This window comes from Leptonotus elevatus, chromosome 5 (assembly GCF_054856555.1).
Source record: "Leptonotus elevatus isolate MCC_2025b chromosome 5, RoL_Lele_1.0, whole genome shotgun sequence".
NCBI classification, from domain to species: domain Eukaryota; kingdom Metazoa; phylum Chordata; class Actinopteri; order Syngnathiformes; family Syngnathidae; genus Leptonotus; species Leptonotus elevatus.
Window position 1 is genome coordinate 16246650 of NC_141243.1, and position 26649 is coordinate 16273298.

General features: G+C 38.5%; 3 protein-coding genes across 3 annotated transcripts in view; 1 reads left to right on the top strand and 2 right to left on the bottom strand.

The window, feature by feature from the left end:
* The first annotated feature begins 2124 nt into the window (after positions 1-2124).
* Positions 2125-2976, top strand: LOC147173917 (dual specificity protein phosphatase 18). Its single transcript, XM_086076739.1, has one exon. The coding sequence runs from the start codon at positions 2214-2216 to the stop codon at positions 2757-2759; it is 546 nt and encodes a 181-aa protein (XP_085932865.1). The 5' UTR covers positions 2125-2213; the 3' UTR covers positions 2760-2976.
* A 67-nt stretch (positions 2977-3043) lies between these two features.
* Positions 3044-9218, bottom strand: tgoln2 (trans-golgi network protein 2). Its single transcript, XM_086076738.1, has 4 exons — positions 9024-9218; positions 5000-5823; positions 4252-4335; positions 3044-4171 (listed from the first exon to the last, which is right to left on the bottom strand). Exons 1-4 carry the CDS (start codon positions 9076-9078, stop codon positions 4166-4168), a joined length of 969 nt encoding a protein of 322 aa, XP_085932864.1. The 5' UTR covers positions 9079-9218; the 3' UTR covers positions 3044-4165.
* A 5479-nt stretch (positions 9219-14697) lies between these two features.
* Positions 14698-26649, bottom strand: part of tcf7l1b (transcription factor 7 like 1b) — a 36743-nt gene continuing 24791 nt past the window's right edge. The window contains exons 5-12 of the mRNA XM_086076658.1: positions 20768-20903; positions 20330-20432; positions 19954-20037; positions 17938-18081; positions 17682-17841; positions 17463-17570; positions 17315-17366; positions 14698-15598 (exon numbers count right to left, since the gene is read on the bottom strand). Of these exons, the coding sequence (XP_085932784.1) occupies positions 15126-15598; positions 17315-17366; positions 17463-17570; positions 17682-17841; positions 17938-18081; positions 19954-20037; positions 20330-20432; positions 20768-20903 (1260 nt within the window). The 3' untranslated portion in view covers positions 14698-15125. The remainder of the gene's footprint in view (positions 15599-17314; positions 17367-17462; positions 17571-17681; positions 17842-17937; positions 18082-19953; positions 20038-20329; positions 20433-20767; positions 20904-26649) is intronic.

The window sequence follows — 26649 nt, forward strand, 5'->3', positions numbered from 1 at the left end:
TCAACACCCCCAGCCACCACCTCATACAAGAAACACTACTATTCTTGGTACAATTGTGCAGGGGTATAATCAGGCATTTGTGACACAGTTAATTTGTATATATCCAAACATATGGGCAAAATGGTTACAGAAATAACTTAAAATCAAAGACGAGTAATAATAAATGAAAATGTTATCTAATAGAAATGAGGCTTTTGGTTTGTGGTTCAATATAATTGACCTTTTCCAAAAGCCGAAGAGATTTTTTTCCTACCTCTGGTGGTCTGGTAATAAGATCCTTTGATATCCCCTTTTATGGATGACATTGTCTCTCAAGCTAGGGTTAATTTGACAACAGACCAGCTAAAAGCTTTCTTTTAGCCCCTTCGTTGCTAGCTATCGATGTGGCTTTAGCCTGCCCATTTCTGGCCCTTCCCTTGGAGCAAACGTAGACATGCTTGTTCATCTTGGAGACATTTAATCCATTGAAGACAACACTCCAGCTTTGTTTTTGGCTTTGGTAATGGAAAGAAAGACTACTCCACCTGACAAACTCTCAGGATAGGCCTATCTCATGTCCAATTTACATAATTCTTGGGCACATCTTCACCATTTTTCTTGTTGGAGGTCCTTAGGTTGTTGAAACTTTTTTTGTTAAGGTTTTATGGCAGTTGGCAGAGGTTTTCTCAACTTTTCTGGATTGATGTTACAATGAAAGTTTAAAAGGCCAGACACAAGCTTGATAGATCTTGACCATTTGGGAGTGTGGTTTGCTAAAGGTCAATTAACTCATGAAAGAGGCCTGACAAAAAATTATGGTATCTTTAATTTAATATTTTGTTGCACAAAAACGTTTGAGACAATCATTGCCTCTTGAGGGCTGCTTATACAGCCGAATAGCTGAGTTCCTGGGAATTCATCAGATTGTGTTGTTAAAGCTTGCACAATTTCTGCAATTGACGTCAATAACGTCTTCCACAGGAGTGAGTCATTCTATGCTGTCATTAAGCCCGCTTGCTAGCAATTTTAACATTACAAACTACCAATTTAAGTATTTTTAGCAGGTCTCTATATTTTACTTCTATTCATTACTTTGGAAAAAGGTTGCTTACTTTTTGGACATGGCGGAACATGAACCAGGGAGCATTGAAGGGATACTTGACTCATTTGGCTATTTTCAGCAGTAAGAAGATAACATTTTGTGATAATTTCATTATTTTTCATGTACATTTAATACCTTTGAAAACATATTTTGCCACTTGCTGGCAACTGAAGATGATGTCTCACGTGTTTAGGAAACAGGTAACAACTAATCACGGCTCACCTGTTCTCTGGGTCTGGTCATGTGACTTTAGCTAGCTGAGCCATGATTGGTCATGACCTGTTTCCTGACCACGCGTGATGTCATCTTCAGTCAACAGTCGACAGCAAGTGGCAAAATGTTTTTTCAAGGGTATTAATTGTACATGAAAAATAATATAGTTATAACATTAATTATAGGCAAAATATCTTCTTACTGCTGAAAATGGCTAAATAAGTCAAGTATCCCTTTAACGACGATTACGCTGCGGATTCAAGAAGGCAATAAACCCTCCCCTCAGGCTTAGTATTAATGTTTGCCAGCGTTGGCATTAAAAAATTGCGATTAATATTTTGTCTTGTGCCTGCATGCCTAAAAAACAGCAACTTGTGTGGCGTTCAAAAACTCAAAAACCTTTTCTCAGTTCATCCTGGTTAGCATACTGATCCCCATTTAGCTTGCATTAACGCTGTTCATCTATTGATTTGTTCTAATGTTCTTGGTGTGAAAGGTGCCTGAGTTCATAAAAAATGGAAACTATTTTGTGTGCAGAAAATTGTATTGTTTTTATTGTGACAATAATAATTACTTAACTGCATTGCCGATTTTTGTTCCATGTACAGTGCTTTGTATACAGCAAAGCTTGTTTCAAAGTGGTTTATAAATAAAGTTGAGAACATGTACTGCATATTATTTCCATTAAACTTAATTGCAACTATTTTTAGACCTTGTACTTTTACTTAGGTAAAGGAGTTTAAGTTCTATGTTTACCTTTTAATGCCTTAAAATACGTATCTCGCCCAGCTGGGGGCGACAGCGTGCACAAATGTGGGCCCACTTTGCTGTGTTACAACCGGAAGTAGAATCGACCATTACGTTTGTACTCGGGCATGGCTAGTTTGTTGACATTATTCAAAACATCGCTTGGCTACTGATGCATCCCTTGGTCGTTACAAGTCTTTCTGGTTTGTGTCAAGTCACCGAACATCTTTATGTGAGTAACGGCAGAGCGGCGAGTCGTGCCTCTCTGGTGAGTGCCAACAACATAACGTGCATCATAAACGTGACGGAGACCAAAAGCTGCAGTGCCGCTCTTCACGGCGTGGAGTACATCCACATTCCCTTGCCTGACTCGCCGTCCAGCCCCCTCGGGGACCACTTTGACGAGGTGGCTGATAAAATACAGCACGTATCACAGAGCGGTGGTCGCACATTGGTGCACTGCAACGCGGGGGTGAGCCGCTCCGCTGCACTCTGCATGGCTTTTCTAGTCAAGCACCGCGATGCGACTCTGGCGGAGGCTCATGCCAGGGTCAAGACCTGTCGGCCCATGGCGAGGCCCAATAATGGTTTCTGGAAGCAATTAATCGAGTATGAGAAGGAGCTTCGTGGGTGCACGTCTGTCCGGATGGTGTCCTCGTCCATGGGCGAGATACCTCACATGTATGAAGAGGAGGCCAGAAATATGATGCCACTCTGATGCTTCTCATGTGTATGAACTTTTCGGTGTCTTGACTGATGAGTATTCATTGTGAACATAGTGCACAATTTAAGATCTGCATTAAAACGTGCTGTTGAAAAAAAAAACTGTTTTAATGGACGATATCAGGCATGCTGCATTTTTAACTTTTTTTCCCCCAAAAGGTTGTGTAACATTCTCCAGTGTCCTCAATTTAAAGCGGAAAATTAATAACCACAACCTACTTCGCTAGGTATATGATGTGGGAGGGGAGGGGGTGGGGGGGGCAAAAACGACATCACAGCTTTAAAGTACAAAACAAAACCCATTTATTGTAGACAGCAGGACGTCTCAAACATTTAGCCAGATTTATTAAAATGATGGCTTTTTAGAAACCGGACATGTTTGACTTCTTCATTAATTATGACCACTGTCATTTGTAAACTGTGTTACTTTCAGTACAATAATGTCTAACTGTAGTGAATTTTTTTTTACATTTTGCACACACGGGTAAAAACAAAAAAAAACAAGCACTTTTGCATTATTTACCCCTATTATTCATACATTATGTCCAAAAGTGCGACCACATTTTAAGGAATACATCTTTTGGTCATTTCCCTTTTTAAAATAAATCAGTTGAATTTGCACTCAAAGCAACCAAGTAGGAGGAATGCAGTGCCATTTACACTGTTGCAAACAACAGAATAGTGGTTAAACACCATCCAATACAGAACTAATTCAAACATTTCAGGAACTAGCTACCTTGCTTCCTCTACCAAGTTCAATGTTTGAAACTATACATATTGTAATAAAAAGGTACAGCACAAAACTAAATTTGTCAAACATTGCATTTCAGTGGCTTTTATGTTCAATTGAGTCTTGCAGGTTCCAGTCTTTTTGCTTTAATTGATAAAAACGCCAAACCTTTAATTCACTTCCCAGCATAAAAGACATATATTCCAGAATTTTTGAATGACTTTATCAAACAATCTTTAATTCTTGGGAATTAACTGGTATACCATAATTGAGATAGGTAGCTGCAGACCTTACAAATGCTAAAATATTTTTTACAGGGGGTCATAATGGCTTATTTGGCTCACAGTGCAATGATAGCTGTACAAACAAAGCAAGTACATAACGAGAAAACAAAGCTTTCATCGGCGACTGAAACATCCTGAGTCGTGATTTCTCATCATTAAAGTAGAATAAAGACACAGGTGCAAAATAACGCATGCATAACTATGACTATGTTTTACCCAATCTCTCAATAAGGCAACAGTGTCATCTGCATAGTCATGCAAGAAGCATCCAACTACAATATAGAACAATCTTCACATGATCCAAAATGCAGCTCGGTTCAAATGCTCACTCACTCCCTCTGACGCCATCCCGCAGTGCATTCAGTGTCTTAAGGCTACAGCATCTTATTACAACTGAGAGGGAAAAAAACCACATGAGAATTATTTAATCAAATTCTAACCAAAGATGGAAAAAGCAAAAAATAAAAACTTACATGCTGTTCCAATTTTTGGTAGTCTGTGGACTTTGGTCGACGAGCAGATCTTGATTTCTTTCCTTCCAAAATAAAGGCAATTATCTGAGGGGGGAGAAGAAAAACATTCTAGCATTGGATGAAATGCCAGAGGTTGGAGACATACAAAAATAAAAGAACAATAGCCTAATATTTTGGGTTGTGTGAAATAATCACACCTGTATTCTGTATTAACAATAAAAAATGTCTTCCAATTTATTCAGTCTGTTATTTTCCAAAATAATCCACACTATTTACACAGACTGTTCTTTTATCACCACCGCACCATAGCTTCAAGAATGATAAGGATTTCAATACACAAAGCCACCATTAATTGAAATGATAGTATATTTTTTTTAATTACTCAAAATACTGTTACAAATAATGATACAGTCTTAAAGAATCAAAGGCTAAAGTTTAAGACTAAAATAAATATAACCTCTTTTTTTTTTGCATATTAAAAATATTTACCAATCAAGAACCCCCTATGCGTCAACAAATCTCTCATCCTCTGAAATTATAAATCTGCCCTTTTCTCATTTGAGGAGGCCAGATTTCCTCAGAGATTGTATTAAAAACAAACAAATTGTCCTTAGGTGAGAACGTGAGCAGGAATGTTTTGTCAGTCTATATGTGTCCATAAACTGCAGTTGATACTGTGATCATTCCAGTAGCAACTACATAAACAGGAAAACGATGTTAATGAGACAGATTTGGATAGGCCACGTACCTTGCGCTTGTTGTGGTAAGCGATGTAAAGCACTGCAACCACTACTGCCATGGAGACAAGGTAGGCAAAGAAATGACTACTTTCTACCTCGTCACTTCCAGCAGGTCGCTCATAATGATGGTTGACTCCCGTTTTATTGTCTTCATCTCCTCCAGATTTTGCATCATTGGCAGGTTTATCCAATTGTAGCTTCTTTCCTTGCTCTCCTTCGGATGTCTCCTCCCCTTTTGGCTTGTCCTTTACAGGCTCGACTAATTTGTCGTCCTTTACAGACTTTCCTTTGGTTGCCTGCTCTACAGGCTCTTCTGGTTTCCCTTCTTTTGTCTGCTCTTCTGGTTTCCCTTCTTTTGTCTGCTCTTCTGATTTATCTTTTTCAGGCTCTTCTGCAATTTCCTTGATGGCAGGTTCTTTTGATTTTACGTTCTTATTTCCCTCCTGTGCAGGATCTACGTCAGATTTCTCTTTAGGAGTGGTCTCTCCTTGCGAGTTCACCCCCTCTGGAGGCTCTTCTTCAGACTTTGCATTATTTTCTAGTTCTTCTCCTAATTTCTTCTTCTTAGTAGGGTCATCTGACTTTGGGTCCTTTGTGGTTCCTTCTTTCGTCTCTGGATCCCCTTGAGCTATTTTGCTGTTGGCAGGTTCCTCCAACGTATCTTTCACATCTCCCTTACCTTCTTTAGGGTTCTGGTCTTTTCCTGTTAAAGCTTCATTCACCTTGTCATCTTTCTTTTTCTGTGTTGGAGGATTAGGCTCGGTCTTTGTCTGGTCCTTTTTTTCAGGTGCATTCTGGACATCTTCACCCTCCTTAGCAAGTGCTGGGGCCCCTATGGAAATTAATACACTTATTATTTCCCTTCAAGACTAAACAAGCACCCTATTCTGGAGTTTCAGGCCATAATGGAACTATGACATTTTCTTTTATTTCTGTATTTTAAAGTAAGACATGTATAGATACTCTGCTTTTCAATATAATTAATAGGGGTGTGCCAAAAAAAAATTCTCATTTAGTACGATTCAGAATCGATTTGAAATGTCCCAAAATGGATTTTATTTAAATTATTTTATACTGTCTTGCCTTTGTCCGTGTGTGCCTTTATTTAGAGCCCTGTTCATGTCGTACCCGATTTGGCCACTGAGGGGCAGTGTGGTTCCGTGCAGTCTAATACACTGTTAAGTTGTAGCCACATTAGAGAGTCGAAGGAACATAATAACATAATGGCTTTTTTATACCTCAATACACTGCCAATGATACAAAGTATTTACTGTACTTTTAAAGCCAGTCTCAAACAATGCAACTCACTCCAGTTACATCCATATCAGTGTTTCTAAATCAGGCCATTTCATCATAACCAATTATACTGATGTATATGTATATCATTCTTTATTTTCCTTAAATGAAAAGTGCTAGTCAGTAATACACTACCATTGTTTTAATTCATTTTCATTACTTAGAGCAGCTGTCAACATAATTTTGGACCTGAGAGCTTTTACCCTTCTGAAATGAAACGTTCACAAAAGTTTCCTTTTATATATTTATTAGTAACAAATAATATTTATAATAGTATAGACACTGGCCATGTTATTTATCACAATACCAGTAATTATCAATAATGATTAAACATGGTAGTTAAATACATTTTCTAAAATTTAAGTTCTACATTTTCAAGTAATTGATTTATTCTCATTTACACGAGGGTCATTCAATAAATAAGGTGAATTTTTCGGTATAATGACTTCTAATACAGATAGAAGCTTACTATTTTATACATATTTCTGTTTTACTTCTTTTATATATGGATTTTATTTCTTTTGTAGATTAAAGAAAAACTGAGTTTTGGCGATAAACAAAGATGGCTGCCCAAGAAGCATGCTCCAGGTTTGAACAGCTGTCAGTTATCAAGTTTTTGGTTGATAAAGGGTGCAAACCAGTGGAAATTCATAGGAGAATGTCTATGTCTGTGTATGGTGTCACATGTTTCAGCCGAAAAAAATGTCTACAAGTGGGCTAAATTGAGGCACGAAGTTTGAAAGTGACGAAGTCAAAAGTGTTGTGAGCGACTGGCTGAGACAACAGTCCAAAGATTTTTACGCTGAGAGAATACGGAAGCTTGTGCAGATGGGATAAGTGTGTGCGTGACCAGTGCTGGGAAACTACTTTGAAAAGAAAAAAAAACTGTACGCTGACCCTCGTACAACATTCCTAGGAAATCATAATGTCCCATCACCGGTGCACTATTTTCAACAGGCCAGTGGGCTACTCATCGGGTCCTTGGGGACGTCCTACTATCCGTGGGAACCATCTCGGTGACCCATCAAGGTCATTAAAGATACTTGGCTCACTGAGCCATTTTCAACAGTAAGGAGATAATATTTTGTCCATAATAATAATGATAATAATAATAATGATGATTTCATTATTTTTAATTAACAATTAATACATTTAAAAACTATTTTTGCCATTTTCTGTCGACTGAAGATCACCTCACCTGTGCTGAGGAAACAGTTAACGGCCAATCATGGCTCAGTTTCCTGACCAAACCCAGAAAACAGGTGAGCCGTGATTGGTCGTTATCAATTTCCTCAGCACAGGTGATGTTATCTTCAGTCAACAGCAAGTGACAAAATTTGTTATTAAAAGGTATTAATTGTAGCCTACATAAAAACATAATGAAGTTATCAAATTTGTTCTTGACAAAATATTAACTATACTGCTGAAAATGGCTCACTGATCAAGTATTTCTTTAAGCCTTTCTGATGCTACTAAAACTCCACGCAGGAAGGCCACAGCTCGGAATCGAACCAAGACCTATATGATGTAAAAAGCATCACATTGTGACAGCAGTATTAAAGACTTTGAAATGTTTGATAAATTGAAGTTGTCTCAGTGTTCTGCAGTTGGAATCTGACCTTTTGTTTCTCGTGTCTCTCAAAATTCGTTTACTTGCCTGCTTTATGATGTTAGACCGGTTTGATGTTTTTCTGTCAATCAACTGATTATCACATTATGATTTGTTGGTGACATGTTCTTTGACAGGACCTTATTTGGCTGATGATACATTAAAATGTGGTCTTGTTTGACATTTCACAGCAATTACTTGTTGCAAAATGGGATTAAATCACACCCGCACATTATCAGAATGTGTGCCATAACAAGCTAGCCACATTAAAATATTTAACTGTTCTGGGGCTGAGTGATATAGTCTAAAAGTCATATCCTAGGTTTTTATTTTTTGGGCTGGATATATCCTGGTCATTTCTTGAAGCCCATCCATCCATCCATCCATCATCTGAACCGCTTCATCAAGAGATTACGATTACATTACCTTTCAGATCTACTTTTGAGCAGAGTGAACAGATTGCTTTACCATTAAAAAAAAAAAAAAAAAAAAAAAGACTGTGGCATCTTTAGTCCAAGTATGTATTATGTCACACGTGGTATTTTATAAAACACTTGCACCCACTTGGCATCCCTATGCTGCTCACAACGTAGTGAATGCTCCAATTAACCAATTGTGTATATTGTGTTCTGCTGTTTCACTTTTTGGTTTAAAACATGTAGTGATTTAATTTAGTAACCGCAATCAGCCACCTCAAATTATAATGAAAATATTCCTACGTTACCAAAAATACGAATACGCTATGTGACGTTTTCGTTTGGTGGCGTGTGTGACAGGAACGCACTGGACTGTCCAAATGAAGAAGGGTGGCCTACAGAGTCGCTTGATCAACGGCTATAATAAAAACAAAATTTACATCACTAGTTCGTATCTCAAAGAATTCCCACAACTTCGTTAAGTGTTTTTGCTTGTTATTTGCATGATCATCATTATTATTATTATTATTAACTTATATGATATAGCCCGTTTTTATAAACGCAAAGCTGAAACTGTTCAAATACAAATTCATAAAGCTGCCCTGCTGAGTTTACTTGCCGGCAAGGTTTACAAAAACATCAACCGGTTCAATCGATGGTAAACGTTAATTAGGACGTCAATATTAGGTTTACGTGTAAAAAGCTACTCACCTATCACCACGGATGAACACACAACTGTAACACATGCCAGGAAAACAAACCTCATGGTGCTCGAAAAGAAAAGCAAACCGCTGTAATTGATCGGTCACAGCTTTAATCGAACGATCAAATCCGCGTTGACAAGTGGACAGGACAGTTTTGACAGCGTCATAGGTCTGCCTCCTTCTTCCGCGTATGTACTAGGTTCTTCTTCTGTGCGCCGTGCGCACCACATTACATGCGCACGCACGCAAACTGCTCGTTACCGTCATCTAGAGTTTGGAGGCAGAAGTTATTCAAATTATTATTAAATTAGCTCGCCGCTAGATGTCACTGCTATAACGCGACCGCTATTTTGGACAGGGATGACTTTTGTTCAGGTTGTATGGGGAATGGCTTCAAGCAATGTGTGTTGTTTCAACGAGGAGCCTTAAAAGTACGTATATTAAAGAAATATCCCCCCCCGCACCACCCTTTTCACTAATACTAAAACGTGTATCCATCTACATTTTTCATAGGAGTTCTCAAATGTAGCCTACTGTAGTTTCATAGATACTTGATTAGCCTACATGTTTTTGTTGTTTTTAGGATTAGGGTTGCCATTGTTTTGGGAGAGCAGAAACGCTTGTCCGAGAATGCAGAATCACTTACCAAAATGATTTACAAGCACATTGAGAAGATCAGGTGAGTCACCAGTCAAGGGCGTTTATTCATTCAATAGTTTGTTCATTCATTCATTCCATTCCAAAAGGTTACAGGCATCTTTAAGGGAGAGTGGATGATCATAACGAAAAAATGTATATACTCTACATGATAATCCTGTTAAAGGACTCTGTGTGTTTTTTATGAAAGGAAACAAAGGGGATGGAATGCATGCATGATGTGATCGATTCTGTCTGCATTTACTTTATATCCTCCAATTTCACCCTGATTTACCACCAAATATATTTATATACTATGCCATACATTAGTTGTTTTTATTTTGTCTTTTTTTATTTACTATGCTATATTAGCCAGCCACAATAAGTTATACGACGTGAATGTCTTATGAAACCCACAGCCCTTAAGCAATAAGGTGGATGTGCAAACTATTGCCAAATTACAACCAGAAAATGAAAAAAAAATACTGCATGTGATCTGTTTCCCTCGTATTACTTCTGTAGCAATCTGCATTGCATGGCCATTTTATTCAACATTTTATTTTCTTACTAGTAGGCATTTTATAAATGTATGCCGGTGTTACTAAGGGATGAGATAAGGTAAGTCTTCTAATGTTAATTTAAGGTGTTTTACATCTCAGCAGGGTTTCAGGGACCTTGGTTCTTGTAATGAATATGTCTTAATTGTGCTATTTGACATTTGAAAAGTCCAATAATCCTCCTCATTCTTGACAAACATTAGCATTTCCATCTTTAAGGTCAAATAGGTATGAATAAAACATTAACAAGGTTCTTAAGCTCACAGCCAGCCATACCTAACTTCACAAAAGCAGCAGCTGAGTCTTGCTAAGCTCAGAAATGCTTACAGAAACAATCGATTCATTTCATTTTGAGAAGCCATGTTACACAAACATAGCCTCCTAATATTTATAAGATAATAAGGTTGATGGAATAGGCCTTTTGATAAAGCTTATCTTAATGTGCATTCGCCATTTTTGCGTCATTAGTTGTAGTTGATAGGTTGCTTGCCCGTTAATTCACTGGGTACAATATTGTGCTTGGGTGAATTTAAGATCAAGGTGACGGTTAAAAATGCTAATTAAAAAAAAAAACATGGCAAGAGAAGAATTTGAAGAATTCACTGAGCGATATTAAAAAAAATAAAAAAATCTGAATTTTGAGCACTGCAACTAGTGGGCATATTATTAGTATATGGTATTCTGGTTAATATTGTGTTAGTGGAAGTTGAGTTAAGCAGCAAAATCCAGCCGTTTTTATCCATCTCAGAGGGCGGCCATTTACTACTTGCTGACGGCTGAAGATTACATCAATGTTGCTCATGTCTCAAGTAACAACCAATCACAGTGCAGCTTCAGAAAATAGGTGAGCTGTGATTGGTCGTTGCCTGAGCCCTGAGCAACATTGATGTCATCTTCAGTCGACAGCAAGTGGCAAAATGGCCGCCCCCTGAGATGGATAGAATGGCTGGATTTCGCTTCATATTTCATATTCCAATTTATAATCCACAAATTTAATATTAATCAGTATGTCATGTTTAAACTAGTGAGGTCACATACAACATATTGCTTGTTAAGAAATGTTTAAGGTTGACTTCCACTTGAAATAAATGCAAGAATTACCTGGCCTTCTGCAGGAATAGATGATAAAATGTGATGTCATTATGTCTACTAAGACACAAGAACACACACACAGCTTTCTTGAACTAATACAATACAAACAATTACTGTTTAAAAAAATAATAATACTGACCACAACATGTAAATCAGTAAATATCAGAGCCAGGAGGAATTCTGGACCATTCCTCCTTTCATAAAGGAAAAATATTTTGATAAACTTGAAATTCATTTTTCTATTGATTATGATAATGCAACCAGGCCCTAACCATGATGCCCCCTCCACCATACTTACATTTAGGTTGATATTTCTTGGTTATGGACTGTGCCTTTTTTTTTTTTTCATCTCCGCTGATAGCTTTGTGTGTTTCTTCCAACCAACTCAATATTGATTTTGTCTGTCCACACAATAGTTTGCCAGTAGTTCTTTTGCAAACTTCAAACTTGTAGCAATGTTTTTGGATGGCAGTGGCTTCCTACTTGGTCTCCTCCTATTACATGCATTCTTTTTAGTCTTTTTGGTCAACAAAACTGTTTAGTTAGCATGTGCCGGATATTGCTTAAAATCTTTAGCCGACATGTTCACTTCAGTGAACATTCTGTGCTGCGATTCATTCTGCTATTAAGAAGAGGAGTAAATGTGCTGAATTTTAACAAGTCATGCACAATCAGTTTTAGAATGAAAACAAGGCCTTTAGAAATGTTAGTGACCCTTTCCAGCTTTATGCAAGTTAGCAATTTTTCATTAAAGGTATTGTGAAAGCTCTTTTTCGCAAGGTATGGTCCACATCGGGCAATGCCTCTTCAGAATAGAACACTCAAAAAAAAAAATTTTAAATAGAGCATAGCATCTTATATCAAACACATCCATCCCTGCCACATTGGACTCTGGGTTGGCTCACTCCTGCACCCATTTCCCCAGTTGTGTTTGGGAGCTTCTTGCGGTCCACTGAAACCAAGGTTGAACTTTATGGTCATAATTACAAAAGGTATGTTTGTAGCAAATATAATACCACTCACCACTAAAAGAACACCATACGTACAGTGAAGCATGGTGGTGACAGCATCATGCTTTGGGGCTGTTTTTCCTCAGCTGCAACTGGGGCCTTAGACGAGGGGGAAGGGATTGTGAAAAGTTTGAAATAAAACCTTTGTGCCTGTGTGGGAAAGCAAAAAAAAAAAAAAGTAAAAAAAAACCTACTAGATGAAAATTATTATTTTGGAGTTAATCTGAGGCACTTACATAGCCTTATTCTAATTATGAGGGTGTGCACACTTGTGCAACCACATTATTTCAGTTATTTTTATTTCACCTCTTTTTTTATTCTATGGAGTTGGACAGGTTGTAGGTCACATTAATGGTGGACATAGTTTCGAAATTATTTGCTTAAGTCTCATTTATTAATTCACAAAAATGAGACATTTGAACAGGGGTGTGTTGACTTTTTATGTACACTGTACTGAAGATGAAGATCACATCACATTTTATAACCAATGTACCGTTATACAGAAATCTGTGTGAATTCCAAATTGCAGCTGTCCTATTTGCACATCAAATCGAAATCACATCAACAATGTCTGCCTTTACAAATACAATAATGAAGTTTGGCACAGCACTGTCAGAGAAGTGTTGCTTTTGTTGTACTGTATGTTTAGTGGTGTAAAACAGAGCATCATACTGAGACCTTTTCTACTATTTTTTCCTCGCATGTAGCTAAATATAGTAACCAAAATAAGTCCTCTCAGTAAAATAGTAAGTAGTAAGTAGTAGTGCACTTCTACTCACGAACAAATTACAACCCAACCACAATTACTAAACACACCTCCCTGACAAGATTAATCATTTAACTAATTATCATCTTTTTCAGGCAGATATTTTAAAGCAGCTCTTATATTGAATCTTTAAGCATTGCCGTTGTACCAATTTCAGACGAACAGCCTGAAATAACCAGCATATTTTGAGTTACTTCTTCTAATTACCTCTGGCAGTATATACTCCATGTGTGGCCTTCAGGAGACATGAGTCGCTGGCTGTTTTGACATCTCGTTACCTATGATTTAAGTGACAGATTGTGAGGTTTAAGTGACAAGCTAAGGGTCAACTGCCATGGCATCACGTTTCGGCCTTGAATGAAAAATAGCCACAAAAAAGTGTTAAGATTTATTATGGCTGGTATTTACCTCAAACTAAACGGAGAGGATTGGTCGTTTTGGTTGTGATTAGTTTTACAGTGTCTTTAGTTACTTACATTAGGATCTAATTAGATCAATGAATCACAGCCGATAATAAGGTCATCAGTTATCCTTTTAAATTAACAATGCTCAGTTTTAACTGGCTTTGTCCGAGTGAACTATTAATTTAGCAATATGGTTATAAATGAGGTTATAATTAGCCGTAGTGTAGAACTGCACTAGTAAATCTTACTTAGTAGTGTTTCTAGTAGGATATACATTTGTGACTCATGTAAGAAACTAGCACATTTCACACACCTTTCACTGTGGTATAGTACAATTCAACAATATATTGTTAGATTAAAGAGTCTCTGACAGTGCATTCATATATTTAAAACAGTATATTTTTTATATAATGCTCATGTTGGATCATATTAGACAATAATCCATGCATGTGCTTTCATTGGCAACACAATCATTGGGCCAATTTTCCATCCATAATGTACCCCACTAGATGTTACTGATGTATCCAAGTAAAGCTGTTGGGGGACATGAGTGTTTGCCCAGGTCAGTCCCCCTGCTCCTGCATAATTGGCCCATCTCTGCCATAACTCTTCATCTCCAAAGGCACCAAAAACTGTAACCTACCTTGTGTGTTTTTCACTAATTGAAATGCCTAATGAGGTCCCAAGGGCTACAGCCCATTAGCTATGAATTAATTAAAGCCTAAGCTGCTCGCCAAATGGTGAATAAAGATGCAGTAAAAGTGCAAGAGGAACAAGGATCCCGAGCAGGTTTCACTGTGCTGGGACAGAGCTGACCTCCTTTTTTGTCGTTGATATGGGACACTATACGTTGAGAAGGAGCAGATGTTCATTATTATTTTATTTGTGTTTACTTCAGGCTTAAATTTTTGTCAGCCTGGTTCGGGTTCTCATTATCCAATGTGGTTTGCCTAAATGTGCTTTATTAAACATTAAACTGTGCGGCGGCATCAGCAAGATTTTAATTTAGCCGTTTCCAGAGCTAAACAGACAATCATTTTCTAGACCGTTATTCAATTTAAGCGTGACTTCCATGAAACAACACTCCTCAATAAAGCTTTTGTTGTGGTCACGGGAATATTAATCCTAACTACATCAAATTATAAAACTGAACTTTATCAAATCACATGGACTAAATGAACATAAAAAACAGGAAACATTTTTTGTAAGAAACCATTTCAAATGTTTATTTAACATGTCAAAGAAGGGTCACACTTGTGAATTGAAAACAGGGCTGCAAAATTATTGGCCAGCTCAAGGACAAAAAAAAACAAAAAAACAATACTAACATTAATCAGATTTTGGCTACAAAGAATATGTGTTTTTGTTCGATTTTTGTTTTTATAAAGAAACTGTATGTACATTGGTTCTTTTATACAAGAGGTTTGTTGGATAAATGCATCAAAACAAAACTGGTTCTGCAGTGAACTTTACAAAAAATACATTTTGTTTCATTGAGAGATCTAGAAAAGGAGACAGTCAAATATTGACCAATAATATTTCTTCCTTTTCTTTATTTAGGAAAAAAAGGTTGCTCTACTACCTATCTTAAAGAAAAGCAATATACAGCTTAATAAATTGTAAAAAAAAATTGTGTTTGCAGATTCATTGAGTATGTTTGGTAACCAAGGACAAGGGCTGTGACTGAAACAGGGCATGGTGGGAGTGAAGGGCTGCCTGATGGAAAGGCGAGGGGGGTGAGAGCATGGAAGGGTGCAGAGATGTGAAAGGGATCGGCCGGCTCAGGATGGGTGTAGTCGGCTGGCTACCTGAAGTACCAATTGGGATAGAAATGGTCGGTTGGGAGGCAGATGACGAGGAGGATGAGGAAGATGTGCCTCCCGAAGCTTTTCCAAGTACGGAAAAGTGGTGGTGCATGCGCCCCTCTGGTTTGGTGGTGAGCGATAGCGGCTGGGCCTGTTCGGAGTGAGTGGCCGCGGGTGCTGCTGGGGAGGCCAGCGCTGCAGAGGGGGTGGCTGGCGAATCCAGCATGCTTCCGTGGGAAGACGCTGGGCTGTCACACATCTTCTCTGAGGGCAGGTACTGAACGCACTGTTTCTTGCTTCTTATTGAGAAGTCTGACAAACATAAAGGAGAGATGGAAGCATTTGAATAATGGATCTAATGCTGGCCTAAAAACTGGTACACGTCCCTTAATGCCGCCAGTGACAGAAGTCACCGAGTGATTGTTAAAACAGTGGAGATGGTAGCAATGAAATGTTCAACTTGCAAAGTGAAAAATGTTCAAGATTCAACGGGTACACATGAATGATTAAAAACATGATACACCAAACACTGAAATGTGGAGGGCCATAAAGTTGGGCAATTTATGTTATTATATTACCGTAAAATCCAGTGAATTTTCCATATAAAATGATCCAACATCATCCCACCATATTATACACGAATTCATAGCAACAACAAAAAATTATAGATGTTTTACAAATTTAGGTAATAGTAAAGTATCTCGTTTCAAAATATTGGAATATGTAAAACAAGTTAGCAGCAGCAACAATTGTTCAAGCTATCCATGACGGAACACGCAGCAAACATGGTGAGGCCGACTTAAAAAATAAAATCTTTACAAATGCAGTAATCACTGAGTACATTAGTACCGAGCTACACTTTTATTTTGAAGTTGGCATCGTGTCGCGGCGTATCACTGCGGTTGCAGAATGTTGCAAACTACTACCATCAACGTCAACAACACGTCGTCCTGAAATAAAGTTGAATTACAAATTAAGGACGCCTAAAAAAAACCAATTTAATTATGCTGATATTTAGTGTTGACTCCAGCATTAGCATGTCCAGTGTTAGCAGCTAGAAGCTAACCGCTAAGCAAGCAAGATGAGCACAATCGCTACTGTGGTTCTGACGTCACTTACACTTACATGGAGACTTTTTAGTTATCGTTCCAATTGAAATCATTATGAATGAAGATTTGTGGTCATCTGTTTACATGTGACGTGATCCATTCCGATCTGCCATTTACATGCTCCTTTCTTTTAATCAGAACAGGCCCGCGGCAGCCTTGGGACGCGCGGGCATCGATCATGTGATTTATCAAGATGGAGTTCATTCGTCATTTAGCACAGTAGTTGTGAAAAAAGAAATTCCAAGTACAGGTACTTTAAAACAAGTTCTCCCCTCGCAGACGAGCTCTTGGCAAGACGCTGCCATTTTAATGTGCGGAAACGACGGCGTCACAACGCATTTACGTCAAGACAGAACATGTGCATACAAGACGCAGCCTGGCCATTCCGATTTAACTGTTTACATGACGCTCGTTTAGACTGACAAAAGGAATATACTACCCGTTATTCTGAATGAAATTCCATTCGGATTCAGCCTTTTCTTTCCGATTGAGGTGTTTATATGGCGCATTTTCATTCTAATACGTGGCTCCATGTAAACCCAGCTTTAGTCTCGTAGACAAAAATCTAAATTCTCACAAATGTTTCTCGAGAAGAAAATAGTGTGCTCCTAAGCACTGTTGAAATTTAAGTAAGTCCAGTTGTTTGTTCGTTATTTTGGAAAACCAGATTTTAAAAATTCTTTGAACGACCTTAATTATTATTATGGGAAAAGGGATTTTACGGTATTATATTTATTGCACAACTGACATACCTGCCACTATTGACACTGTACCTCATAAGCTGCTTGTCAAAGTATAGAGTGAAGAAGGTAGTGTTAGAGAAGGAAATTGAAAAAACAAAAGTAGATTCAGAGTATTCCTTGCACTTGAGTTTTGTTAATTTGTTTGGAACGGAAGTATAAAGTGACTGACTTATTACCTTCTGGTTTTGAGTCAGGTTTATTGTCCCTCTTCCTCTTTTTCCGTTTTCCCTGTGCACATTAAAAAAAAAAAAGAGGAGGGGGGTTAATGTGCATAGATCCAGTTTGATTACAAATAGTAAAGTCCTATGAAATTGCTCTACTCACGTAGTTATCTCGTGCTGACCATCCAGGGTAGAGCTGGGAGTGGAGTTGCCTCTCTTTTCTAGCCAGCTCGTAGTATTTGGCTTGTTCTTCTCTTGACAGGGAATGCCACTGTGGGGTAAAAAAAACAACAAAAAAAACAGGAAACGTATATCAAAGGTTTAGTCAACATCCCAGTGGACAAAAGATAAAACACACACTACCTCTGTCTGGGCCACTTACCCGTCTTCCAAGGATCTGGTTGATGGCAGCACTTTCCTTCAGAGTGCACTCTGCCACTACTTTGGCTCTCATCTCCTTCATATACAACATGAAAGCATTCAGAGGCTTTTTGATATGAGGCTTCTTGTCCTCTTCTTTTTTGGGAGGCATAGGAGATTTCCTGCAGGTCCGACCAATTGAAGAGATGGTGTTAATTAAGTGAATATTACAGCAAATGCTTGGTAGGGTTTTAAATCAGAACGCTAGTTAATCTTACGCATGCATGGATGTTGTAGTGTTGTCACTGTTGGGCTCTTGCTTGATGGCCGGCGACACGATGGCAGGATGGGGAATGCCGGTCTGGTGGAGGCTGTGTGGTGGAGGACTCACCATGTGAGGGGAGAAACGACTGGACACCAAGCTATGGACAAAAGGGGGAGGGAAATTAAATAAATAAAAAGTACATGAACGAGACATGCCAGATAATTGCCCCTTCTCACCTTCGAGAGAAATTTGCTAAGCATCTGTGTCTGCCTAGACTACATTCATACACATACACAATGAGTTACATGCCTGCTTTTTTTGTTCAAATAAAGACTTTTTCAAAAGACTCCTTTATTCAGCAATGGCTAGAGAAAGTGAAGTGTGTTGCTACCATGGTGACAGCATGGCCGTGACACCTGAAACCACTTTCCTTGCCATGTTCCAGACCAGGAAGAGTGTTCTAACAACCTTCCACACAGAACACCTTTTTAAAGTATCTTTCAGTTTTTTCCCAACGCTTTATACAATGAAGCTCTGTGGGAGAAATTAGGCACCATAAACCCAACTATCACGAGGTCCTGTTAGGGTGGACAATTCCTCGATTTTAAGTCTTTTAGCAAAGTTGCGTGCATCATGACAGATACTATACAATACAGCCTTGTTTCTCCTTATTTAAATGCAGAGTCAGCAGCTTTAATTTAAAATGCACACTGACTGAGTCAGCGTTAGCCTAAATATGGAGGTTGTTTCAGTGGTTTGGAAGAGATCTGGTGAAGTTCACTATTTCTCTAAAGAAGATTTGCATACTCATGAACTGTTTAAGTAAATGCAGACTATGCTAAACTGTGCCAAGATATACTGTATAATACTCCAAATAATTTTGACAGTAACCACACACAAAATAACTGAATACATTTTTTAAATAAGTTATGTTTTTTTCACTGTAAGTGCATCTTTGGCTGTAAATGTACTTTTCAACTGTCACCATAAGACTACCCACATTTCCATTTTGAGTGAGGGTCAGAGTTCACTCTGTGTTGCTTCAGATAAGCTGTGATTCTGTCCTGATTGAGTCTTTCCAAATGTGTGTATGTGTATGAGCACCACAAAACATTGGGGTAACTCACAGATTTAGCATATTGATCTAATTTCTTTCATCTATTTAAAAAGCCAAACTAGTCTTTGAAAGGTGTTACTTCCCTTTCCGTTCTAACAACAACGGCAGTCTGGGATCTGACATTTTGTCATAGCTAATTTGTATCTTTCATAGTCTTAAATCGTTCCCAATGTGTCATTTCATTTTTTATAGAAATGGCAAGCCTGACATTTATTCTACATATTCAGTAAATACCTCATACACAAAGATGCCATGGATGTCACGGAAGTGGCAGACAGTGTAGCCTCAGTTCACGAGTTTAATCCATCTTGTGACGCCGTATAAGAATACTACAGGAAGTCCTTGAGTTACGTCGTACACAACCTACGTTGATTCGACTTAACGGCGCCTGTGCCTCGTCCGTAGCATATTCTTTTTCGTTAGTGAGTTCAAATGCAAGAAAATTATTATTATTCATTTTTTATTTGTGTCTTTGTTTGTGTGCACCTTTGTTAAACTTCTTAACACAAACACCATTCTCAAGTTTAGCTATTATTTCCCTTTTTTCAATCAATCATATGATAAGGCTTCCGAATAACACGATAAGTAGCAATTTTCAGTTTTTTTGGAGCCACGCTGAAATTCTGAATGCTAATCTAGAGCCAAACAAGCAAACAAACATACCTACAATGTATGACACATTGAGCCAATGATGTTTACGTGGCACAAGAAAAATCACAACTAAGACTTAACGCATCTACGTCGAGACTCCTCAGGAACCAAAAATAGTGCATAACCCAAGGTAATTGTTTTTCCAAAACTTAGTTCATAAACCAAATTGCCATCAACTGGATCATTCAAAAACCAAGGTTCCACTGTATAAGATTTCTCTTTTTGGGGAGGTGGGAGTGTTGCTAAACCTGATGCACTCACCTGGACATGGATGCATTCATAGCTAGTGCTGGATAGGAGTGACGGAATCCCCCAGGAGGGATGGAGTACATGTGCTGGCCCTGCCTGAGAGATAGAAGGAGAATGTGAGGGAAATGTGAGGTGGATCACACACAGCTGACAGCAAACCCAGCAAACTAATCCCCTACTCATCAACTCAAATCCCCTGCTTGTGGAAAAGCACCGAGGCAAATTATTCCATGACTCCTGGAATAATTCAGAAATGTTCCTGCTCGTAACTGATAACTTATCATTAGTGTTATTTATTTGGAGTGTAAAGCATTTTTGTTTTTCCATTGTAACACAAGCTAAATATTGCACTAAACATCCTACATTTTTTGAGTGGTAAGAAACTTACTGTGGCATGAGCCAGCCTAACGGATGGGCGATAGAACCAACTGCACCAGGAGACAAGGGGTAGTATGGAGAAAGTTCTGATGGGTGAGGTGTCCGAGGAATACCTATAGATGCCACAAACAAACAAACAAAAACAGGCTTTTTAAATGCAGGGCATACATGCCACTTAAAAGCAATAGCTTTGCGTCAGTGCGAATAAACACCTGTTTCACGAGCTCAATATAAGGAGTGTAGGAAGGTTTGTGCTCATTTTGACAACATTCCTCATTTTCTTTAATTGTTCAGATTACTTTTTGTTAATGTAATGACTTAAACGTGTGCGTTTTATTTGAGTGTATCAAACAGAAATTCAAGTTGAAACCCAAACCATTCTTTTTATAGTATGTCTTCTATCAACTTATACTCATCATTAATTAAAATTTCATCCATGATACATTACCTGTCTTTGGGTCAAGTATTTCCGGAGAGAGGTGTGACGGTGGCGTGCCAGGAGAGAAGTGTTCATTGCTGTATGTGATGAGGGGTGTCAGCGGGTGAACATGGTGGGCATGCTGCACCACAGGAACTTTATTTGACTGTTGATGCAAGAAAAAAAACAATAGAACAAATTTAGGAGGTGATCACTGGCTGTGGTAATACTTTAAGGGGAAGTCAACCCATAAATGCTCTTTACAATAATATGTGTTATGTGCCCCCACAAGTCTAAACAAGGCATTCTAATTAATATTGTGTTTGTGGAAGATGAGTTAAGCAGCAAAAGCCATTAGTTTTTATTCATCTCAGGGGGGCGGCCATTTTATCCCTTGTTGTCGACTGAAAATGACATCACAGGTGCTTAAGGCTCAGGTAACGACCAATCACGGCTTACCTGTTTTCTGAAGCTGAGATATGATAGGGGTTTTTTTCTGAGCAGTTGTGATGTCATTTTTAGTTGGCAGAAAGTGGTAAAATGGTCGCCCCTCGAGATGGATGAAAACAAGGATTTTCCTGCTTTAGCTCATATTCCACAAAATCAATATTAGTCAATGTTTTTAGACTAGTGGAGGCACGTACAACATATTGGTATAAAGAATATTGACTTTAAAGAAGAAGTCAACCCCAAACTTTTCTTGGCTGCCATTTTGCCACTTGCTCTCCACTGGAAATGACATCACAGTTGCTCAGGGCTCGGGTAACAACCAATCACTACTCAGTTTCAGAATACAAATGAGCCATGATTACTTGTTACCTCAGCCCTGAGCAGCTGTGACGTAATTTTTAGTTGACAGAAAGTGGCAAAATGCTCGCCTCCTGAGATGGAGAAAAACAGGTGCATTAAGGTACAACATATTATTATTTTTGGGTTGAGTTCCCCTTTAGACATGGTCTGCATATTCACGAAATGTTTCAGCAATTGTCTCTTGTTTAATCAAAGGAATATGTCTTCATTTGTGAAAGGCCTTCATGCTCAGCATGTGTCTGACCATTCCTCTGATGCAATCTGGATCAGAACCAAAGAACACTTAAAAAGCCTAGCAGACACATGCCAAGACCATTACAGTCATTTAGCAGAGGAAAGAACTGTTTGTTCAGTCCAACTAGAAAAACAACAGCACAACCATGTCCAAATGTCACACTGGCAACCCACAAACAATCAGACTAAGGTAAACTTAATGCCGGTAAACAACTGGAGACATCATCTCCCACTCAGTCTGACAAGAGTAAATTGGCGGATATGTGGGAAATAGACGCGAATGGGTGGATTACACCGCCACATTGTGCTATGTATGACCCCAATCTCACAAAAACACTCGAAGTTCCTCGTGGAGAACACTAAGTCCCGAGATAAAACCTGCCTTTACTGGAGCACTTGCATGGTTCTTTTTCAACACAAACATTGCATCACAATGAAAAATGGGAATCGTGACAAGATCTGACCAGCGTTACCACTCCAATGAGGATAAAGCTAATAACAACAACCAGCGTCTACTTTCATTAGGCAACGCTCAGCCTAGCAGTCATTTCCTTCTGGCTGCCTGCTGAATAGAGCACTTGTTGGCTCAACTTGTCACATGGGAGGGTCAAGGGATGGGGAGGGGGTGCCGGGGGGAGAAAAGAGTCTTGTTCATCCAGACTAACCTTTCTTCAATATCCCTCCCCACCCCCCTTCCCGACCTCTCGTCTCTCCAACGTGGTCTGGAAGGGAACAAGGTTTGCATTGAACCATTTGTACACGCTCTTGCTTCACGCTGCTTAGAATTGTTCCAAATCTCCGCCATGCTAATTTTTTTTGCCATTTTGAAGGAGGGCTCCGCCGTTTCCTCCTTTTAAATCTCAAACAAATTGGTTTCTGCAATGTCTAAAGCATACTTTGATTCTGGTGATGCCAGATGGAGAGAGGAAAATATTTACCGCTGTTAAACATGGCTATATTAAGATTACTTTGCTCAAGGATTTTTGAGTTTCCTCAGACCCAGAGCATTTAAGGGCAATGCATACTTACTAAAAGTATTTTTTCCCCTAAAACTAAGAGGAAGCTTTAATGAAGCTTCAAGCTAGAATGATTGTGGACTTGCTTGGTTGCAATACCACGTCCCACATGTCATGTATATTTGAGTTGTGCTTTGTTGTTTTGCTTGTGTATATGACATGCTGGAATTTTCCCTATATTGTGAAGGCTGTTTGAGACCTCTAGACCTGGGTGCCAACACATTTTGGGAAGCAGTTCAGTGAGAATTTGAAATGATGCCTATTAATAATTCATTGCCTGGAATACGCCAATACTGTGCTCTAAACATATCTTAGAGTTTGAAGGCACAACTTTCAACTCCAAACTGCCTTTGAGTTCAGCCTGACAAAATCACCAAGCCATTATGACCTGTTTTTCCCGGGTTGACTAAAGAGATGTTCAAGTCTTCTCGCTTAGATTGTCAAAGGAATTATAAATAAATCAATATTTGTTTATCTAAATAATCTAATCCCAAAATCATGGATTAAATGTACAGATGCAATGATGACTTAATAATGGCTCAAACCAAAATAGTAATTTGTCAATGGCTTAATTGACTTTCTTTATTTGTGTAATATTACTCTAGCCTATGACAGCTTCATATATCAGTATTCATGACCCATACGCAAAGTGTACTAAGGAAACCACATGTAACATGAGCTGTGTTTTAAATATAAACAACATCTACGTGGTAGGACACAAAACAAGCAACCTGGAACCAGATGGTATCAACAATGGCAGATAGAAACCATGCTCTTTACATAGAAGTGCTTTCTGCAAACAAGTGTGCAATGGTGCATTCCTCTAAGCTAGTGACTAAAAACAGCAAATACTGGTCCTGCAGTGATAGGACCAAGTAACAGGAAGTTTTAACAGGGGAAAAAAGCAAAGGAGCCAGTGCAGAGAAAATATCTCCCTCTCAACCTAAGAGGTTCTGAAGCTAACTAAAAAGGCCAAGGTGGCAGTACCTCGCCTGGCTATCCAACTTGGAATGGCGCTAAGAAAAGCACAGTCCTTAGTCAATGTGGGTGGAGGGGTGGATTTCATTCAAGCAAACATGTTTTTGGATCCTGCACATCTGAATTGAATTACTAGGCAAACAGCCGATGGGGAAGAGAGCTTAGAACAAACTGAATAACCCCGCAGCTTTGTGTGTCTTTATGCTTGGCGATTCTGGGTGGGAGGCTCAGAGGCCTTTCAAAACTCCAGGAAAGACAGGGTGAAAAGAATGCCTGGCATGCTGAGCAATCCAAGCCTTGTTTGTCAACGCCAACAGGAAGCGGACGTGAGAGGGAGACTGACCGTGTCCCTATGTCTTTAAAATCAGCCACTCCAAATACTGCCATTCGTCAAAGACAACGTGTGTTTCACGTCTGGTCATTGCCTCTGAAAAGGTCAATGGCAGCAATATTCCAGGGTCAGAATAATAAAGAGTAGAGTGGCATCATATTACCGCAGTCGCCAACTCGTGGTGTGAAAATCCGCAATGGTCATTAAATTAAGAGGGCACGCAAAATCAGCAAACCATCTGTGAGACACAAACTTAAATCCTCTAAATGAGTTTGGCTAATACACACAGTAAACAAACAGTAACATATAACATATTCTTCTGATAATTTACCCAAAAAAAGTATAATTCTGACTAGAGTACAATAACTAGTTCATTTATTTTTAAAGGGGGATCTCTTGTGTCATCAGTGGCCCAGCAAGACTACAGACTGAAGATCAGTATTCAGTTCATTCCTCCTAAAGCCTTTGATTTCTTGATGGATCCCATTCCCCGCCTAATGTAACTCAAGAAATTCTCCACAGGCTTCCGCTCACAGTGAGTATTGGTCAAAAGCAAGTCAACATATCATTTTAATAATAATAATTACAGGTGTGATTATAAATCAACAACTAATCGATTATCAAATTAATAAATATTTTGCTAATTGATTAATCATTTAGAGATAGTGTTTATTTTATTTATTTGTTTATTTTATTTAAAATTGTCCAAATCCTTGGAATTTCAACCTCGTTAACAGTAAATATTTACTGATTATGTTTGGGTTGAATAAAAACAAAACATTGCCAAACATCTGCTTTTACTTTGGAAAACAATAGTCAGCATTTTTGCCGATTTTCTGACATTACAGACCAAACCATTAACTGAATAACGATCAATTTGTTTGTGCATTTTCTGCACTGTCAATTTGAAATAATGTCCTGTTTTTGACTAAAGGGATAGAAAATAAAACGTGTTTTTTATCCGATTCATTGACAAAACTATTGATAAAATAATTGTTAGTCGCAGTCCTAATAATAATAAAAGTAAAAATGAATAATACAAATAAATCTAATAATAATTTATATGACTTGGGGGGGGGCAGAAAATCCACTTTACACAACATAAAAAAAAACAAAAAAACAATAACAGTAAGTGGGGGGTAGTGAGTGTGTAAGTGCTTTGGTCAGAACACAGAGATGGGATGCTATCCAGCAGAGTAACACTGGAGGTGGACTGATGATGCTATTGTTGAATGGGAAAAAGTTGGCAGATAGAAAAGAGTCAAAGGTGGAGCAGGATAACCAAGGATGCTCCTCTTGACCATAACACTTAAATTACATTGTCTTATTATCTCTCTTAAAATCATCCTTCGTTAAACAGATCATTCCATTCTACCCCTGAAATTAATATTATAATATTATATGAACAGTATTTGGTTCAGTTTTGACTTAGGAAAAAAATGGCTTGGACCATTATTGTAGGAGGAGGATGACAATTTGAGCTGTGATCTGATAGCATCTGGGGGTCAGACACTGGTCAGTTTTATCGCGTTTAAGAGTCACAGCTTCCACTAATCAAGTATAACAGCAGAGGGCACTAACAAAGAGAGAAGGCCTTTTATAAAAATTACTGCAAGTGCCGGAATGACCTCAATGAATGCCATGCACAGCCATTATCAGATCAGAGTTTATGCTGTGTTTTAGAAAATGATGCACGTATAAATCATACAGCAGCATCTCTGCTCTCAAGTCCAATTTATACACCACTGAAAGAATTTCTAGTTCGCCAAACTGCATCACCTGGCCAGGAAGCACATTGGATGGATTATTCATAAAGAAGCAGCCAGTTGAACACAAACACATATGAGAGTGTTTGTGGTTTGCATGTTGTTTGTCTAATGCCTGCCTTCCTCATATAAACACTCATCCATTCATCCCAGTCTTCCCACTACTACTGTTACTACCAAATGCAATACTCACTGAATGCTAAACAAACCTGTCTATTGAATAATTGAGGATCTCAGGCCATAAGAGTCTTTGATTTGCATAGAGACCCTATGGACCTAATCTGCATAGTGAAAGAACTGGTCTTTCCCTGACATTCCTATCTAACAATTGCTACCATTTCCAATGTACAGTATTATCCCTTGTACTACATTGACATAATCAGCACTGTAGTATAATTCAACTGGAAAAAATTATATGTATAACGGAACATTTGGTGTTCCACAGGGTTAAATTCTGGGGCCTCTGGTGTTTTCATTTGTACCTGCTGCCTCTGGGTTCTATGGTGAGAAAACAGCGGTGGTTGGTTTTAAAGTGCTTTATAAATATAGTTGAGTTGAGCAATTCAGTCCAGCTCAACTAGCTGTCTCACAAAAGTAAAGGAACACTTCCTTATGATGCAGGAAAATGGGGAATACAACAGCACAACACTTGCTGAATTCAAGGATTCAATTCCCTGTTAATTTAGTTCACCAGTAAAACCAACCTATGTCTTTATTTTGAAAAAACAAACATATTTTGTCAATAAAGAAGGGTTCGGTGAATGCGCAGAGGTAACC